The following is an 18746-nucleotide window of genomic DNA, read 5'->3' on the forward strand; positions in this document are numbered from 1 at the left end:
ATAATTTACACGTGAAGTCCTCAAGCAAGTCAAGCTGTGATATTTGTGACTTTGTTGGTAACTTTTTAGTGATTGATCTCTAGTCTGCTTATGAAAGAATTGTCCTCGTGAGGCCTAAAATCCAACTGGACGAGGCAGCAAACGAACAGAATGATGTCTCGACCAAAACGACCCGTTAACGGCCGTATTTCTGTTCACACTCACGATATTGTGGACGAGCTATTGGACGACAATGGCAAACATGAACTCTCCAAGGTGATGACGAAGTAATTTTTCAATATTTAAGTACGTTATCTACGTATATCTGATAAAAGTTAAAGCAACGCTTTTTCAATCTGTTAAACCTCAATACTGTGTGACTTCTTATGGTTAACTTCATTGCAGGATAATCATAGACGAGCAGTGTCGGCGTCGTCAGTCGAGAGACCAAAACCTTTTGGAACGTACTCGGAAGTAAGAGCTTCCAGTGCCAAGTCAGCCTGTCCTTCGGACCATTCTTTCAGAATTCAGACCTGGTTGAATGAAAAATCCGTTCGAAATATTCAGGTAGTCTTATCATTGAGTCCAGCCCAAGAGAATAAATGTTCAGAGAATAATTAACTTCGAAAGAATTTCTCGTATTTGAATTATTGACTCAGACAAAATCTCATCTCAGCATGAGTGCCGAAATACACAGAGGCCTTCAAACCGCGCAAATCAACAAAGCGGATACTAAAGGAACTCTCTAGTATTTTAAATTTTAATCTTGATGAATCGGTTATCCTCCCTCTGTAGGAAAGGACCGACTTTGAGTCACGAGCCACTAAAAATATGTACACGACGCTCCTTGATAACGAGAATACTTTTGTAAAGGTAAGTCTGTAAGTGAGTAAGTAGCAATTTCTGTCCCGTTAGATAATCCTGGTATTAAGTTAGGGCTTTAGTCGTTGTGCAGAGAGTGACAACTAAGAACGGTAATTATTTATTTTTAAGGTGTTAATTAGCATACCTTAATTAAAAGGCGGTGTTGGTTGACATTAGGAACGTTATTATGCTCAACTAACGGTCACGGGAAGAGTGATTTTTTTTGCCGCAAAACGCTAGAGATATACCAGCATAAAATATGGATGCACATTTAGGAAGTGTCGAGAAACTTAGTGACCTGATCAAAATGATTATATTTTTCTTGATTGCTCAAACTAAGTTATTTATCGACAACATATTGACAAACTTAACTACTGCAAATAGATGCTTGCCTCTACAATTTTGTTCTCTTTGAGTTGCCCTACTGAAGCAAAGAACTCACACAGGTGAAGTCTGTTTGCAAATTGTCACAACTTAACCTATAGTGTAACCACCACCCTTAAAGAAGTAGTGAAACCATGATTGTTTTAACTCATATCTAAACAAATTACTTGATCCTGATTGGCTCGTACTCAATTATGCAAAACTTGCGAGTAATTAAAATCATCAACCACTCTGGCTGCTTTCAATCTTATCCTTTGTTCAATCCTTTCCCTCTCCCCCTGTTTCCATTCCTACACATTGGGGTCGTGGCTGTCAACAACTCTTTGGGCCATCTTAAAATTGACTCATGCATTAGCTCATTTACTTTTTGCTTTCAACAGAATGTTGACAGTTTTATTGACCAGAAAGAAGCCCTTGACAGAAGAAAGAAACAAATGCTTTTCAAGAAATGGAGTGAGCGAGTGTACAGTCCTGTCAAGGTAAGTAAAATACATATTATTTAAAAGCTGATGCTCAAGCTTTATTATTTGCAGCCCATTGTAAATATTGCATTTGAATGGTTAAGAAAGCAAGTACAAGATACATTTAAGCACAAAACTAATAACTGGTGATGATAGCATAACCATGAAACAACCTGTGGAGGTGTGTATGAGGTCAAACTCAAAGCCTTGTTGAGCTGATTTACACAGTTTGACTTTTGCCCAAGAACACTGGGTGTTAAATAGATGAGAAACCACAGAATTCTCTGGCAACTGTGCAATTCTCTGGTGATGGTGCAAGGTTCTCCAGCTACATTTTGATGGACTGAGCTACATTATTTCTAACTCAGTTATTAAGTGAAAACAAACAGTGTAACTGCCTGGAAAACCAACATCAGATCATAACTACAGAAAATACCATCTCACAAAAGTTGTATTGCCCCATTAAAGTTTTGATTTTGATTTTGATTTTGACTGTTATGTCACAATTAAATAATCAATTAATATTTTGTTAGGAAAAAATAGATGAAGAAATGAATGGCCCAAACTACAGACACTTGGATAGAAGAAAAAGGAATATTTACAAGAAATATCTCGATTATAGTAACAAAAAGGTGAGAATATACATATATATATGTGTGTGTGTGTCCCTATATATATATATATATATATATATCACTGTTTATTTTCAATGATTTTTTTTAAAGGAAAATTAGACTTTGTAGAGCTAAGAAAGAATAGCTAAAATAGTGCAAGACAGGATTGCTATCTGCAGTCTCTCCAAACTTAAGATAAATAAAACACATTAATTCCAAAAATTGGTATCATGAAAAAAATGAGCTTGGTTTTTCTATTGTAATTATGTTATTGAAGGGTCAATCAAATAGAAACATATGAATATGTTTTGAGCAATGTGTATCAGATGTATAGGGTAACAAAAGAGAGTGATTTTATTAAGAATATACTACACAAAACTAATCTCCTGCAGCTCTGACAATTATAGAAACACTCAGATCTCTATGTGTCGGTAAATTATGAAATACACTAGAATTGAGTAAATTTCCTGAGCACACATGTAAATGTCATTACCATCACTAACAGTTTGATATTAATTCCTTTTTACTCAGGGTGTAGTATTCCTAGATGTGATGTCTCCTGAGGAATACAATCCACTAGTTCTTAATGCCAACCGGCCTGCACCACTTAAGGTGAGAACCTTTCTGACAACAGAGAAAACAATGATGCCCGATTGGCCTTTGTAGACAAGCCAAGCTCTTTCAGAGAGTCTGACCACTCACATTTGAAACATTTCCTATTGTTTGATGGTTCAAAGTCAGACACTCTACCACCCAGTACCTGTTCTTGCATTTCATTTTGAACACTCATCTTTTCATACCTAAAAGGAAAAGATTCAGAAATTATAAAAAATTAATGCACCTTGTTGTCTTGGGTTAAACACACAAGTAACTGGTAACCCAGTAATTAACACAGTAGCTTTAAAATTTCAAACAGACCTCAATTTAGACATTAATACTGCAATGTACAATTTGTATTACCTACAATAAACACAGGTCTAATCAACTAACAGTCTGTACTATTTTGTAAATCCAAATCATTTCGATAAGTTACTGTTGGCAACAGTTAAAGTATCTTAAGTGGTTAATGAAGGCTCTTATAATAACTGATATTTGATGGATGTTTTCAGGCAATAACACAGAAACTAGATGATCCTCTATTATCTCAAGGAACAACAAGATTGGAGGAAGATCGCACAATGGTGAGGTGCATCACAGGAGATACAATGAGTGACAAACAACTAGAAGAGATCCACCTCCCTTCAGCCCCACTGGTGCCTCTGGGTCGGCATGGCACTGAGTGTAACACTTGGCTAAGAATGCAATTACATGATATCGACAGTGGTGTTAGGAGAAGAAGCGGGTCAGTCTTTACTACTGCACTAATTCACAAGATGACATGATCTCCCCAAAATTGATATACAATAAATTTTAGCCAGTTTGATAACACCATTCAGAGGGCAGAATTGAAAAAAAAGGTTCTGAAAATTTCATTTCCATATGAAAAATTGAAATAACTTGTTCCTTCACCAATGATGTTTACATAACTAAGGTGTTGTTTTAAAAGTCAAATTCAAACCATTTGTGTTTTAGTAGTTTCACATCATAGCTGGTGGGTTGTGGGAGTGCAACTATGAATTGGGAAAACTGTATGCTTCTTTCAGTTGCATTTACTGGTGGACTGTTGGTTAATAAAGAATATAAAACACTGTGACAGCAAAGCTGAGTAAAAGAGTGTCACTCTTTTTACTCAGTGTTTCCTCATACTCAAAAAATTTTTAAGTGACAAAATTTTACAAAAAAAGAGGCTTTGAATGGTCTGTTTGTTTTCATTAAATGCATGGCCTTGGTTTAAATGTAATGTAGAATAGGTCATCTCTGAACTTAAAATTAGCATCTTGTAGATTGTTTGAAAAGCCAAATTTTTAAACCTTAAAATTGTCTGCTTCTCATTCTCACCTAGGCTTCGTATGAAAGGAATCTACAATGACTCAGACATTGACCATGAAGAGTGGAGTAAGCTAGAAAGGAATCCTGAAACTATTGATGTTGAATTAAGATCCCAGAAGAGACGGCTGTTTAGAGAAAAACACGCCACAACACTTCAGTTTGACTGGCCTGAGCTGCCTTCCATCAGTAAAAATACCACATACCATCCACGCATACCCAATGTCTTGCCGCTGGGCACTAGTTTTGAATATTATCCAGAGCTTAGTGCATCATATTAACAACACTATAGAAGCAAATTTAGTGAAAGGGGAGGGGGTCAATGTTTCTCAAAAATGTCTACGTAAAATCATAAATATTTGAAAACAATTTTTCAACTCCACAATGTTTTCATGGAAACATATTTTTTGATTTTTTAACAGTAAAAACATTTTGTAATGGAGTACAGTCAAGTCTGGTATTAAAAGATTTTTTCCATGCTATGGACACTGTAAATCACATTTCTGATTTCTGAAATATCACGCCTAAAGTATTTACAATGTAAATAAATAAATAAACATATTCTGATTGTAATCTTTTGCAGCTGCCTACTTAATATGAAAGTTTTAGAAATAAAAACCAAAGGAGAGCAGATTTAATTAAGTTAACTTGTTTCGGGCTGCCCCCCCGCCCCCCCCCCAAACACCTTTTACTCTCGAGGTAATTAAATTCAACCATTTTACACTGCGCGATATATACATTGACAAGATTTTTGACACAATCAAAAATTAACGACCCGTTAAGTTTTACTGATACAACAATAAAAAAAGGGGTATGGCAAAACAAAATAAAGAAAAACTTCACAAGTCAAGATCAACCACTGACTACACTTTACAATTTCTTCTTTGCAATTGATCTCAAGCTTACTTGTAATATTTCTCTACAACTGGTCTCTTTGGCCACGTGAAGTTACCTTCACGTTTTTCCTCTCGCCTTTTTCATTCTTCTGGGGGGAGGTTTCCTCGTCCTTCCTATTTTGGCCAACTGTTCTTCGATGGCTTTCCTCATATCGATGTAATCAGGTATCTGAACATATCGAATCTGTCTTCCATGAATAAACATAGTCGGAAAGTCCACTACATCACCACCGTTTCCTTTAGTAAACTTGACATCTGACATTCTGACATTCATAAAACCATCAACATTTTCAATCAGTCCTTCAGCCGATGACTCGTTTCGTAATTCCACAATGGTCCTATGACCTTCCACAGCTTGCAACAAACAAACGAGGCTTCTTTCTGCCACAGCTCTCTCTCGACCACCCGCCATTGTAAGAAGAAAGAGGGAAAAGATAACTTTTCAACCCTACTAGAATGTAAATGCAGACACTCTATTTATTTTCCTCAAGGCTCGTAAAATTTAGATCTGTTACAAGCCGAATTCGAGGAAAATTCGAAGTTCAAAAACAAGCAGGCAGAAAAGTGATTTGCTTCCCACCAATGAATCAAATGGCGGGCTTTTTTTTTCTCGGGGAGGGGAGTGAGGGTAGGAACGAAAGGGTTTCGTATAAGTCACACAAAGGGTATCGTAGAGGTCAACAAATGACGGGAGGTTTTGGCTTGAAAGACTGTGAGCGTGAAAGTTTTAAATATTCGGCGAGCTATCATGATCAAAGGAGAATTTGCTTTGAAAGAAGAGCTCAGAGGATTAGAGGAGAAGATGTTCGAAAAAATGGACGCTGAGCATCGGGTATTCTATGGTATTTGATATTTACGATCGGTGGCTGCATGCCATCTCCTCTTATTCATTAATTAAGCTGCAAATTGTAACATTTGCAGCTCATTGAATGGAGGAGAGATTTCGGTTACTCCCATATTATTCTAAAACAAAGCTTTAGTCCCTAAGGAAATCTTTTGTTTCCTTTATTCAAGAACTGTATTCAAGGGGTTGTGAACAATGAAATTAAGTTGCGATTACGAAGATATATACCTTTTTACTATCAACCGACAGTCTCACCTTTGCCTATCCTCTTTGAAGACTTTCACCCCTTCCCCCTCATTTTTGTGGAGTTTCTGCACTTTTGTTATACATGCATTCAGAGTAATTGTTGAAGGGGTTTTTGCTGACATGGTGCTGATTGTTTTCATGAAATCTACTTATTATGCGTCAGAATTATTAGGAAAAATCTGATTGGTTTAGAGCATTCAATCAATATACAATGGCATGTGAAGTTGACATTATTTAACAATTATTCCATGAACCCTCATTGGGTATGAGGCGATAGATAGTTAACAAGGCCTATAGAGCCCAGTTGGCTATAATCATCTCATATCCAACAAGTGCAAGTGGAATAATTGTTTCACTAAAAATGCCCTAAAATATAGATAAATCTTCACAACATTATTTTTTAATAACAAATAGAATGCTACAATATACAAAATCACTTTTGGTTTAACTTGTCTAATGAAGGTGCACAGTATAATGGCTCATAACCTATGATAGTTAAGCCAATTAAAGCTCTTGAATTGCATTATCCAATGATCCAGCTTTTTTATAAAACCCAATATCTGCAGCAGATATTGCATTTATCATGTAGAGTTTAAAGTCTGCATGGTTTTCAAGTCCCTTGTCCACGTGGTGTTCTCAAACTTTTGGAAACTCAGAGAAACCTTAAATGGCTGAATTTCATGCATAATGAAACAAATATTGAGATCTGTTTTGGCATGATATCATGACTTATCAAACAACATGTCTGTTTTACCTCAGACCTCAGTTTTGATAAGTCATGATATCATGCCCAACCTCACTCAATAATATTACTTAATATAAACTTTAGAATAAAATATGATATTTAATGAACTTAAAACCTAATTATAAAATCAAGTTATCTTCTGATAGAGCTTAAAACAGTCACATAGAGGTAGCCTTTCTCTCGAAGCTTCACATCACCATCTCATAGAGTATGTGGAACTTTTAAAACAAGGTAATGAAAAACACTACTGTATATGGTTTAAGCCTTAGAGTTACAGGTGATCATGTTATTTGATGTCTGTGTGTGAGTAGTCTGGAAATGGACCATTGTTGGTTGGAGTGAATGATGTTCAACAACCTTATATCATTCATGATCAGACTCAGGTGAGGAGTTGTTTGCCAGTTGAATTAAAGTTTTGGTCGACTTTGAAGTGATGTTATTGGCTTTAACATTCAAGTAGTGTAAGTCAGCTGAGATAAGTCAGTTTATCTGAATTCTTCTTAACTCAATTTTACCAACAAATTTCTGGGAGATTCAACAGATGTCAAAGCCCAGAAGTTACTACTTAATATCACCTTACACATGAAAATCCTTATTTTTGTTTACTTTCAACACACTAAACTAAAACTGGGATATTAAAACTAGTTTCATCTATGAGAACCTCCTCAGGTGATACCAAAAAATTGAAGTAGACCCAAGCATGAAGAATATGTGTGCTGCTTGAATATTTAAGCCAATAATATCATAGCAAAACTAATGAATCAGTTTTCAGAGTTCTTGATAACACTTGAATGACAAATAACTCCTCACTTGACTATAATGATGACATCCACCAAGGTTCTTGTAACACCAGCCACCACTACTGACAATAATAGTCTGATTAGGACTTAAATCTTGTCCAAACAAGCAGAATGCACAATCCAAAAGCTGAAGAAATTTTCCATACATGTGTTAACATGTTCAATGATTATGCAGCCTGAATTGGAAAGAGTGCTTTAACCCTTTAACTCCCAAGATCTCATTGTTAATTCTCCCCTCTAGCTGCTATGCATTTCCTTGTAAGTTAGTTATGAGAATGTGGTGTCAAATCATGAAAACTTATTCCTGATAAGGTTGAGTATTCTCATTACCTGTTAATCACTTCAGGGAGTTAGAGGATGAAGATGAGGCCTCAGCTAGATTATCACACTTGCTATGGCTTGTAAGAGTTAATGATGGAATAATCATGGTCTAAACTTTTTTGCTATGTTTTATTTTTTACCAGTGTTTTACTTTATTTCAGCAACTTTTATGAACCTTGACATAAAGGAGTGGGTAATTGAAAATGACCTTCTTGTGAATCGCTTAAAAGTGAGTATTTCTTATTGTGGTATATATATTATCATTTAACAAAATTCGCTCAGCTCACTTTGCAGGGAGGTCCCAATTTTGTAAAAAGTGCTAGAGAATTGGTCTCTTGTGTATGCAACTTTCAGGAAGGTTTGTAACACTATGTAATGGTTCAAACTTTGTTGGATAAAAGCTGAGTTTAATTAAACATTTGATTGGTCAGTGTTGCTTTTCATCTCATTGAATCAAAAAGGAGGATGGCAGTAAAGCATCAGTTCAGAATGTTCTGGAGAGTTTCACCTCTCTGTTGGAAAGAGTCCAAGGTGAGTATTTTCCAACCAGTCTATGTTTGTATTAGCTAAGATATGAAAGTTTTAAATTTATCAAGATCTGATTTATTACTGCAATAAAACATCACTTTTTTATTCTGTTGAAAGGTATTCCCATTTCATAAGATTTCCCAAGTTATTTCCCAATTATGGGCTCGGTGGGTTCATTTTTCCAAACACAGATTTATTCTTCATCTGTTACTGAGTCCTGGAGGATGCAATGGTCAAATGGTGAGGTGGACTCTGGAGCCATAGTGTAGATTGAAGCCCCAATTCACTTGCCTTGTGTTGTAAAAGACATTATTTTGAAGTACTGAAAATATCAGTGTCTCTCCACCCAAGAATGGATTGCCCTATTATTGAGCCATGGTGAACATTTTGTGACTGAATTTCCCCTTGTTGTATTAATTTGTACTACAACTGCATTTAATTACTAAAATCTGAAAGATGTCAATGGGCTATGCAACAATTTCCTTCTTACTGTAATCAATCATTCCCCATTCCTTCATACAGAAAAAAAGGGCAAACCAGTCCAAATGCTGGCTGTTAATCACAGACTTATCCTACAACAAGTAAAACTATTTTTACCTTTTTATAGGCCTTCCACCAGATACGGCATTCATTTGCTATGAACAAGCAGTTGTGTATAATTTGTGCCACTTGCTGTTACAAGACCAGATGAATGTGAGCATTGGAGGTATTCACAAAAGTGCTGCCATACTCCACCAAAGCATCTGTAGAGGTATGTACGCATACCAGAATTTACAGTGTTTTACAAACTCAAAAATATATATTTGTTATTCTACACCTGCAGAATTAACACCTTGTGAGATCAATTGAATTTCTGTCTCTTTTCAGGGGTTAAACAAGTTTGAATTTTATATGCTTATAACTTCAAAGCTAATTTTTTTCTTGATCCCATCCTTCCTCCATAATCTCTTCCTTCACTTTTGGTTGTACCAACCAGATTTGGTTCATATTTGTTTCTTTAATATGTGCAGGACTTGCAGCATTCAGAATAGAACCTTGTCACCAAGGGGAAGAGGACTTTAGCAACATACATCTTTTTGGTCCAGCAAACATTGAGTGTACTATAGACTCACTTCTACCAGCATTGTTTAAGGAATTGATCAAGAGATCTATTGGGTGTGGCCCCTTTGTGTTGAGTTGCTGCCTTTTAGCATTTCAGTGGCTAATTGATGAGAAAGGTGAGTATTCTTTGATAATCAGTTGGTCCATCTGTGCTTAGCTGTGCCTGTGTTATCTATTTGTTTGCCTCTTTAACTTTGAGACTCAGTCAGTCAGTGTCTCTAACTATATATGTATGTCTACCTGTAGGTCTTTTTGCCTAATAGTTTGTTTGTCTGTCAGTCTGAAAACCTCTGCAACCATAACTTAAAAATTTTATCATTCGATGTTTTTTTTTTAAAATAAGATTAGGAAAATCATTATGAAAATTTTATGATACACCAAACAAATGCAGTGACAGTTTTAAGAGAAAGCTAATGGGTAAAAGAATTTCAAACTAGCATGAATCATTTCTCTGTCAGTGAGGGAAATTCAAGGCCTATTTGATACCTTTTTCCTTTAGTGAACCAGGCTGTAAAACTTCTTTACCTGATGCAAAGTCAGTTGAAACTTGTGGATTCAAACATGAATTTTACTGATGAGGTTTGTAACAGCATTCAATTTGGCAAACATTTTATAAAAGCTCATGTTGATCACTTAGATGTACTCTGTTATGTTGTATCTAAGGTATCTGAGATTCCTCCACATTGTTTACAGAATGAAATGACCAAAAGTAATAATGCCTATAACCTTTACTTAATATGCAGTGGAGAATTAAAACTTCCTTTTTCCATTTCCTGTCAAAAGGGGAACCAAAATTTATACATAGGTACTGTTAAAGTATATATGCATGAAAGAGGCAAAAACATTTTGCATTTTAATAAAGTTACTATATACATATTTTGTCTAACAATTTTGAATCAAATCTTGTTTTGAAGCATATCTGGCCTATCTATGAATTGAAGTTGCTAAGAAACTAAAGTTATAAAAATTGTTTTTAAGTTCATCACTTTTTTTCTGCACACTTGGGATGATAACTTCACTATTGCCTTTCCCTTGAACACCATAATCTCCTCTAATGCCACCAAATAAACTGAGATGATTTAAATGTTACAGAAGAAAAAATTGGGTAGAACAGACACTGTCTAGTTCTTACTTATTTTAAATTTTTTATCTGTTTGATTGATCATTAGGTACCTGCTGATCGGCTTCCTGTATGCCTCTTCATTTTAGAACACAGCTCATCAATTTCTAATAGTATAATCACTTCCTCTACCCACTCAACCAAAGACTTGACAGGCAAGATAGCATATTCAGATTCCTATAGTTGTTATTTTAGTTACTGTTTTGGCTAGTAATAATAATAATAGTGATAATTTAGGGCTTGTATCATACAGATTAACATGTAAGTAAGATAAAATGCATGTTACATAATAATCCCAGTGGCCATAAACGAAAACATGTCAAAAGTTGAGGTAGTGCTTTCTGGTTGTATTCCTCAACAGATATACAGAGTCTGTTGTCGGTGGTGACAAGTCTGTTGGCATTTGCCCTCTTTGCAAATAAGGAATACGAAAAGGCACTGGAAATACTGAGGGGCAAAGAAAATACTCATGATGTTGGTTTTCATGATCTCTATCTCAAAGGTTTGGAGTCTTGGTGTATTGATTTAAAGTCAAAATGCAATTAACTAAAAAAAAGGAAGATGTGTATTAGGCAGTTGAAAGACTCTTCCTTGTCTATAACCGTCATATGATTGGAGAGTACAGCACAGGGGCTTAAGTACTAGTGATTTTGTTGTTATGTATGGTTGCAGGATACATTCTCTATGAACAAAATCAAGTGGACAGTGCACTGACATGCTTTCAGGAGTGTTTATCCATCTCACAAGAACAGAACAGAGCTGCGACTTTGAATATGCTAGGGTGCTGCTGTGCAGTCAAGGTAGATGTTTTAAGTAAAAGATCGAATTGACATGAAATATGCGCTCTTTAGTCTGGTGGTTTAGGGGCTGGACTCCATAAGGAGTGCTCCCGGGGCCAAGGCCTGGTTATGTCATTCTTAGGAAAAACAAATTCTCAAACTAATATCATTAGAATCACATGGCAGACAGTCAGGAGAATTATACTAATCAGATATTAGGAGTGAAAGAGTTAAAATACCTCCAGATTTTCATGTGTCACCTTTGAGCTAAGATGTGAGGGCGTCTAGCCAATGTGAGATTGTGATTCCTCTTACCCTGATGTTGTCGTTTAACAATTCATTGTTATCTTTATATCTTTCCAAGGGTAAACATCACACTGCGGTAGCGAAGTTCAAGGATGCCCTGGAACATGATTTCCAGCAGCTGGAGGCTCTTTTTAACATTTCTCTTCAATATCAAAAGATGGACAAGTTTGAAGCGCAAATAAAAGCTCTTGAACTTTTAAAAGAGGTATGTTTAAAATTTAAAAACAGTTTTACTAGTTGTGTTTCCTTATGCCAGAGCAGACATAACTGCACTGGAGAGTGAAGTGTTAAAACAGCTAGCTTGCGAGCTGCCCTCACTCTTAGCGCTGCAAGACGTGTGTTTCTCCGCCTTACGGAGAGATCTGTGAAAAGCCGGGGAGAACTCGCTTTGCCGGAGATCTGCAAACCTCTCGCCTCCTGGCTGGCTTTGCTTCTTAAGGTTTTACTAGTTGTGTTTCCTTATGCCAGAGCAGACATAACTGCACTGGAGAGTGAAGTGTTAAAACAGCTAGCTTGCGAGCTGCCCCCGCTCTTAGCGCTGCAAGACGTGTGTTTCTCCGCCTTACGGAGAGACCTGTGAAAAGAGATCTGAGAACTCGCTTTGCCGGAGATCTGCAAACCTCTCGCCGCCTGGCTGGCTTTGCTTCTTAAGGCCTCAAACTTTGAGGCCTTAAGAAGCGAAGAAATGCTCGTTTAAATATAAAATCTTAACGGTAGTAAAATGACATTTTCAACTCAGTCATTGGAACCAAATTATATCTCAGCAAATCAGATGCAAAACTAAAAATAATCGCGACTTGGTCACTGGCATTTCCTTGTGCCTTAAGAAGTTTTCTTGTTTACACATGGAGTTGTCAATGGCCAGTGACAAAGTTAACCTTTGTTTTGATTTGGTTTGGTTTTCGACACTTAATTGAAAACTGCTCCATCGTGGAAGGGAAATTTATAAGCGTATTCTCTATCTATATTTGTTTGTATTTTTAGGTTATCAAGGCTAGAGGGAGTGAGCCACAGACTTGCCAACACCTTGTAGTAAGTCCTCGAGATCACAGCAGAGAACACAGTAAAGGTAACCTAGGTAAGGGCTTGAGCACTTTCACTCCACACATCTCAATGTCTGATTCTTCTTACTCTCTTCTATGAGCCAACTAACTAAGCCTACTACTCTTTGGTTCATTAAATACACAATTCTTTTGAAATTTTGTTCCTCTAGATGTGGAATTATCCGTTCCTCCAAGATTTTCCTTGGGCAGTTCGAAGTCAAGTGCTCGCATGTCAAAAGAATGGGTTACTTACATACTAGCGAAAAGATATTCAGAATTAGGAAGGTTTGAGGGATTTTCTAAATAATCTGATTTTCCAAGAAGTCTGAAATTCATTTTTCGTTTATAGACGGCATTTATTGTCACAATATATCATTATCGTTATTAGATATAATTTTCCGTAGCTGGACGTCATTTATCGTCACTAGATATTATTTACCTTCTCTACACGTTATTTGCCTTCGCTTGACATTATTAATAGTCATTACATGTTATTTCCCGTCAGTATACGTTGTTTATCATCGTTTGCGATCCTGTACCGCCACTAGACATTATTAATCGTCGGTACCCATCATTTTTCGTTTGAAGACATCATTTGCCGTCTCTAGACATTATTTACCCACACTACACGTTATTTGCCTTCGCTAAACATCATTTACTGTCACTTCATGTTATTGATCGCCGCTCAACGTCATTTTCCGTCTTTACATGTTACTTACCGTCGTTATACGTCTTCACCTTTACTAGGAATCATTTATCGACAGCACACATTTTCTGTCACTTGACATAATTCACAGTCATCAGACAACTTCTCGTCACTCGGCAAAATTTACCTTTACCTCAATCTGTCGGTTTTACTTGGTTAATCAATACCAACGTACCCACAGTCCTCGTATGAAAGCAACTTCCTCGTGCGTTTTTATGGTCAACAGTATCTAAATACATACATATCTTTTGCTAGGTTCGAGGAAGCAGCGACGAACTTTCTGGAGTTGCTGGTCAATATTGTAGAAGTGCGCACCTCCAACTTTGTAAGAATGTCATAAATTTCTCGTTCTCACTGATATTTTTGTTTGAAATGCGTCAGTTTTAAACCAGCTTATTTATTCCGGTACATTTTCAGCCGCAAGCTCATAAAAATGGTAAAATCTCGGTTCTCATCTCCTTATTTCGCAAATGTTTTCAGATTTAGGCTTTTTTTCATCTCGATGTAAGGCATGCCCAGTTTTAGTTAAAAATACGATCAACAATCATTGTAACACTTCTTCATTCTTAGCGGCCGAACGTCCAAAATCTCCCCAGTCCTACCGAGTTGTATAAAAAATGTGCATTTGCGCTGTCTAAAGCTGGGAGACATGAAGACGCGGTGACAATTTGTGATAAAGTTCTTACTTCTATCGAGCATGGAGAACCTACTGAACAAGGTATGTAATTGGTGAATTGGGCTTGTGATAGGTTTTCTCTGCAAAAGAGGTTTACTGAGACAGACAAATATGACAAGTGTTACCTTTACAATTTTCATTTCCAACTGCACCCATGTCACTATTTGGAGATCTTTCGCTTACATAATTTCATCTTCGTCACTGCACTTTGAAAATAGCGAACTGGTCTTCCGCCGACCAGTTGTGGCTAGAGAAAATGTTTTGTTTATTTGAATTGACTCTTATTTTCGATTTATGAAAGCTAGCAGCTTTAAGTCCAAACTGTGTACTTTGTAAAAACTTTCTTTGTCTACTCCCCTCTAATTCCAGTGTCTGCTGCTAGGAGCTTTCAGAGGCACTACCAGCCTGTACTCCACCCCAACCCCACCCCTGAATGAAAGTTTGTCCGTCACAGGTTACTCCAGGAATTGACTCGACTTTGTTTTTGCCTTCAAAGGTCACAACGATGAAATAAGAGCCAACGATAAAGCTCCAAAGAAAAGGCTGCGATCAGATGACGGGGAAGATTATTTGAGCACCTTCAATAGCGAAGCGGTGTCTGACAACGTACAAATGCTTATGCTGAAAGCAGAGTCATTGGTTCATCTTCAAAAACCACTAGAGGCCTTGCAGTCTCTCAACAGGTATTGTGAATTCTTCTTTAAACGTATGCGACGTAATTATATTTCGTCTTGCTTCGATGCAGCGTACTTGGAGAAAACAGTCAAGTTTTAGTGACCGTGAACTACATTAGGTAGAAGAACTGAAGGGAGACATCTACCGTGAGTGAAAGTGATCCTCGCAGTAATGTGCACTACTTGGGCAGTAGTGAAAATAAGGCCTGAAAAAAATTCAGGCCCGTACGGGATTTGAACCCATGACCTCTGCGATACCGGTGCAGCGCTCTACCAACTGAGCTAACAAGCCAACTGGGAGCTAGTTATTATGTTGGTTCCAAATAAACCCGTGAAGTGATAAATAAACAGTTAAGAATATATTAAAGTCACTATTTTCACTACTGCCCAAGTAGTGCACATTACTGCGAGGATCACTTTCACTCACGTCTTTATCCGCAGTTCAAATATACGACTTTCATATATTCTTAACTGTTGAGACATCTACCGTTAAATCGTTGTATAGGCCTCCAGGCCCATTCTTTAGGCATTCTTATAATCAAAACCATATACGGTATGACAGATTATCATGATAATGCGCCGAAGAACGTCATGAACCAATTAGAAGAACCTTTGGTAACAAGCGTTGGATGTTTGCGAATAGTTTCTGATGTTATTAATTGCTGATAAAACAAAAATTATCCTGACGGGTTAGACAGGGTCCACAAGCATTTTATTTTTAGGAGCAATCACAGAACTCTGCCATAGAAAGAAAAGCTTCTCATCTAACTTGTGCAATACACTTGCCAAAATCATCTTAGGGTACTGGTCGCACTGGAAGATGTCCAGTTAGTAAAAAATCAAGAAAGAATCCAAGGCCACAAGGATAATGATGGACAACAGAGGAAAAGGAGAAAGCTCGACTGCGGTAAGTTGATAAGACTTGTTGCAAAAATACGGGACGCGGTAAGTGCCAACTGAACTGAAGTCATTCATGTATCTCACGTTTGACGCGCAGTTGAATGTGAAGTAATCTAAGAACCTCTGTTGGTCGACAGAGTGATAGTTGTTGAGTCTGTTGAATGTATATGGTCCTAGTTAAGTTTTCAGCGAAACCTTTTCTGTTAATCCTTTGAATTTTTTTTCTTTTATCTCTTAAAAGGAGACAATGTTTCGTGCGAGGAGCAAAGCGAAACTGACAACTCAAGAAGGCCTGCTAGAGTAAAGGTAAGTATACAATATTTGTTTAGCAAGGTGGGTCAAACTTTATTCGTAGAAGGTAACTATTTGGCGTCATTTAGGTTAACATTGACTTTGCCTCCCTGGACAACTGCAAACGGCAAATAATGGTTTGTTAAAGGTGCCTTTCAGAAATTCGAATACACATGCTTGACACGCGCATGAAAAACTCGCGGAAAGCAAAGTTAATTAGAATGTTTGAGTTGGCTTATTGCCCATCTCTTCTAGTTTTTTCTCGTTACTTTTTATTGTTTTTGTTTGCACCATTTCTCATGAAATATATTGTGCGACTCTGTCGTGGTAATACGCCAGATCATGAAAGAATTTAAATGTTTGTGTCAGATATGTAGTGCCACTATTTGGACCGTGCGATCGACCTACTGCTTGCCTGGCTGTCTTTATCTTACTGTGTGTGTTTTCTTTCCTTTCAGGTCCAAGCGTACGATCAGAAGGCTTCTATTCTAGATGAACTGGGTCAGACCCATGATGCCTTGCATCAGTTGCATCTCAGTTTAGAGTGTTTAGCAGGTATTTTGTCTAACCAGCATCAGGTGTGACGTTAAGTGTTTACTTTTGGCCTTTGCTCGAACGGTAATGAGAATATGTGGCTGGCCCATCAACACTCTTTGGTAAACAGAGGCATTGATGGAGTGAATAATAATGGCTTCACATATGGCGCCAGCTCTGATCAGAGTCTCACGAGCACCGTACTTCCCCATATTGAACCGCTATAAACGTTCAGTATTTTAAAAGAGAAGTTAAGTGCATATTGCAGAGGTGGAGAGGGAAAGAAATGAGGCCTGGTAAAGCTAAAACGGTTCTCAGTGGACGTTAAAATCATGATGATTTTGATTTTGATCTCGTTCTTGGGCTAGAGACGGCCCTGAGTCTCGAACATGAACGCCTCATTGTGTGTTTTGTGGTTGCAGCTAACCAACCCCAATAAGAGCGCTATTCGATTGAGTGTCGGCATGGAACAGAGAGCATAGTAACTTCCTTTCCTTTGAAAGGAAAGGAAAATTTGAACGTAGACTAAACACGTTTAAACGGCCGCGGGAAATTGCAAGAAACCAAGTCGCGACTTTTCCTTATTAGTCACAGAGCGCAGTAAAGGAAAAGCAATACAATCACGGATTTCTTTCAAAACTCAATTGGAAAATGCTCTAACTTTCCCACACTACAACTTTCCTTATTATTTCAATTCGTTAGAACATCCTGAGACAGTTTATAAGCATACGCGGTTGCTCCTGAAGCTTGGTTCAAACAAAGAAGCAGCACACAACTGGCTTCAATTCCGAGGTGTCCTTCTTCACTCGCACAAAGGGGACCTGGATTCCCTTTGGAAAGTACTCCGGTAAGCTTTTCACTCCTGGATCCTCTGATTATTTTATCCGACAAGGGTACGGAATTGAAAAGTGAGTCCGTTGCGTAGTGTACTGATTGTTTAAGAGGAAGAGATGGGACAGAGGTTTTTCCTTTAAACGAATTGTCGATAATGCTGGTTTTCACTTGTCGGACAAATCGTAGACGATTGAGGATTTCATTGGTTCACGACCGTCCCAGATTTGTCCGACAAATGAAAACTCCGAAATCGTAGAGATCCCCGATTTTCTGGGATGGTCGGCGACAAATCGGGAATGTTGTTGTTTTCCCGACACGTCCCAGATTTCTGTGATGATCGGCGATCATTTACGACATAGGTAAACTTCAATTTTTTTTCCGTCGGGGACGTTGTAGCTCGCTACCAGTCCTCTAGTTGCCTAGCTCTAGTACCCCCATGTGACAAATAAAATTTAATATCCGAAGAATCTTGGACAAACATCTGACCATCTCTTGAAATATCAGCAAAATCTGGGTCGGTCGAGAAACAATGATAAATGAATGCCAAAATTTTTTTTTTCAACAGCTCATCAACAACAAAGTTTCTGGAAAGTGACGTTAGCAACGAGCAAGTCCGAGAACTAGACGAGTTGACCTTGAATTGGTTGAGCGAGAATAAAGAGCAAAATGCGTTTTATCCACATGCCAGGGTTTAAAACTCTATTCGAGCGAATGTTTTCATAGATTTAAGAAACGTTCAGTTACGTCGTCAACAAAGATGCCATCTTCTAGCGTTGAAGATTATACCAAATTTGATGGATTGCTGTCAGGGCTACAGTGCATTTTTAACCAAAGATAAACTTTAAGCCCGTTCTACAAGTCCTTTTGTAGGATTTGCACGTCTCAGTGGTGCATAAAGAATGAGAGACAGTGTTTCCGTTTACCATGAAGAGTAGTTATGCTGTTGAGTGTTTGTTATCGTTTCTGTTGTGATAACTCAAATTATTTTATTAGTACAAAGGCGATACAAGACCCAATAAAAATCATAACTTCAAACTTGTGTTCTACCGAGGGTTTTAACAATCATCATATAAGAAACATTATCAAAGTCTATCTTTGTATAGGAATTTTGATTACTTGGTAAATTTTACGTATCATAAACAGCCCAATCAGAATTCATGAAACATCGCCTCTT

General features: G+C 37.4%; 3 protein-coding genes across 3 annotated transcripts; 2 read left to right on the forward strand and 1 right to left on the reverse strand.

Moving 5' to 3' along the window:
• Positions 1–20: 20 nt before the first annotated feature.
• On the forward strand, positions 21–4883 carry LOC131783857 (protein FAM228B). Its single transcript, XM_059100635.2, has 8 exons — positions 21–255; positions 385–546; positions 775–852; positions 1608–1706; positions 2222–2320; positions 2834–2914; positions 3412–3644; positions 4245–4883. The coding sequence occupies exons 1-8, from the start codon at positions 151–153 to the stop codon at positions 4507–4509; spliced, it is 1122 nt and encodes a 373-aa protein (XP_058956618.1). The 5' UTR covers positions 21–150; the 3' UTR covers positions 4510–4883.
• A 299-nt stretch (positions 4884–5182) lies between these two features.
• LOC131783832 (U7 snRNA-associated Sm-like protein LSm10) lies at positions 5183–5536 on the reverse strand. The gene has a single exon (XM_059100606.2). It carries the CDS (start codon positions 5534–5536, stop codon positions 5183–5185), a length of 354 nt encoding a protein of 117 aa, XP_058956589.1.
• A 125-nt stretch (positions 5537–5661) lies between these two features.
• Positions 5662–18607, forward strand: LOC131783810 (uncharacterized). Its single transcript, XM_059100581.2, has 21 exons — positions 5662–5956; positions 7106–7190; positions 8242–8309; positions 8542–8611; positions 9216–9359; positions 9619–9825; positions 10209–10288; positions 10879–10984; positions 11191–11331; positions 11502–11629; positions 11973–12119; positions 12899–12992; positions 13128–13242; positions 13919–13988; positions 14234–14381; positions 14836–15022; positions 15814–15920; positions 16155–16219; positions 16663–16759; positions 17441–17585; positions 18138–18607. Exons 1-21 carry the CDS (start codon positions 5873–5875, stop codon positions 18265–18267), a joined length of 2418 nt encoding a protein of 805 aa, XP_058956564.2. The 5' UTR covers positions 5662–5872; the 3' UTR covers positions 18268–18607.
• The last annotated feature ends 139 nt before the right edge of the window (positions 18608–18746 follow it).

This window comes from Pocillopora verrucosa, chromosome 9 (genome assembly GCF_036669915.1).
Source record: "Pocillopora verrucosa isolate sample1 chromosome 9, ASM3666991v2, whole genome shotgun sequence".
Taxonomy (NCBI): Eukaryota; Metazoa; Cnidaria; class Anthozoa; order Scleractinia; family Pocilloporidae; genus Pocillopora; species Pocillopora verrucosa.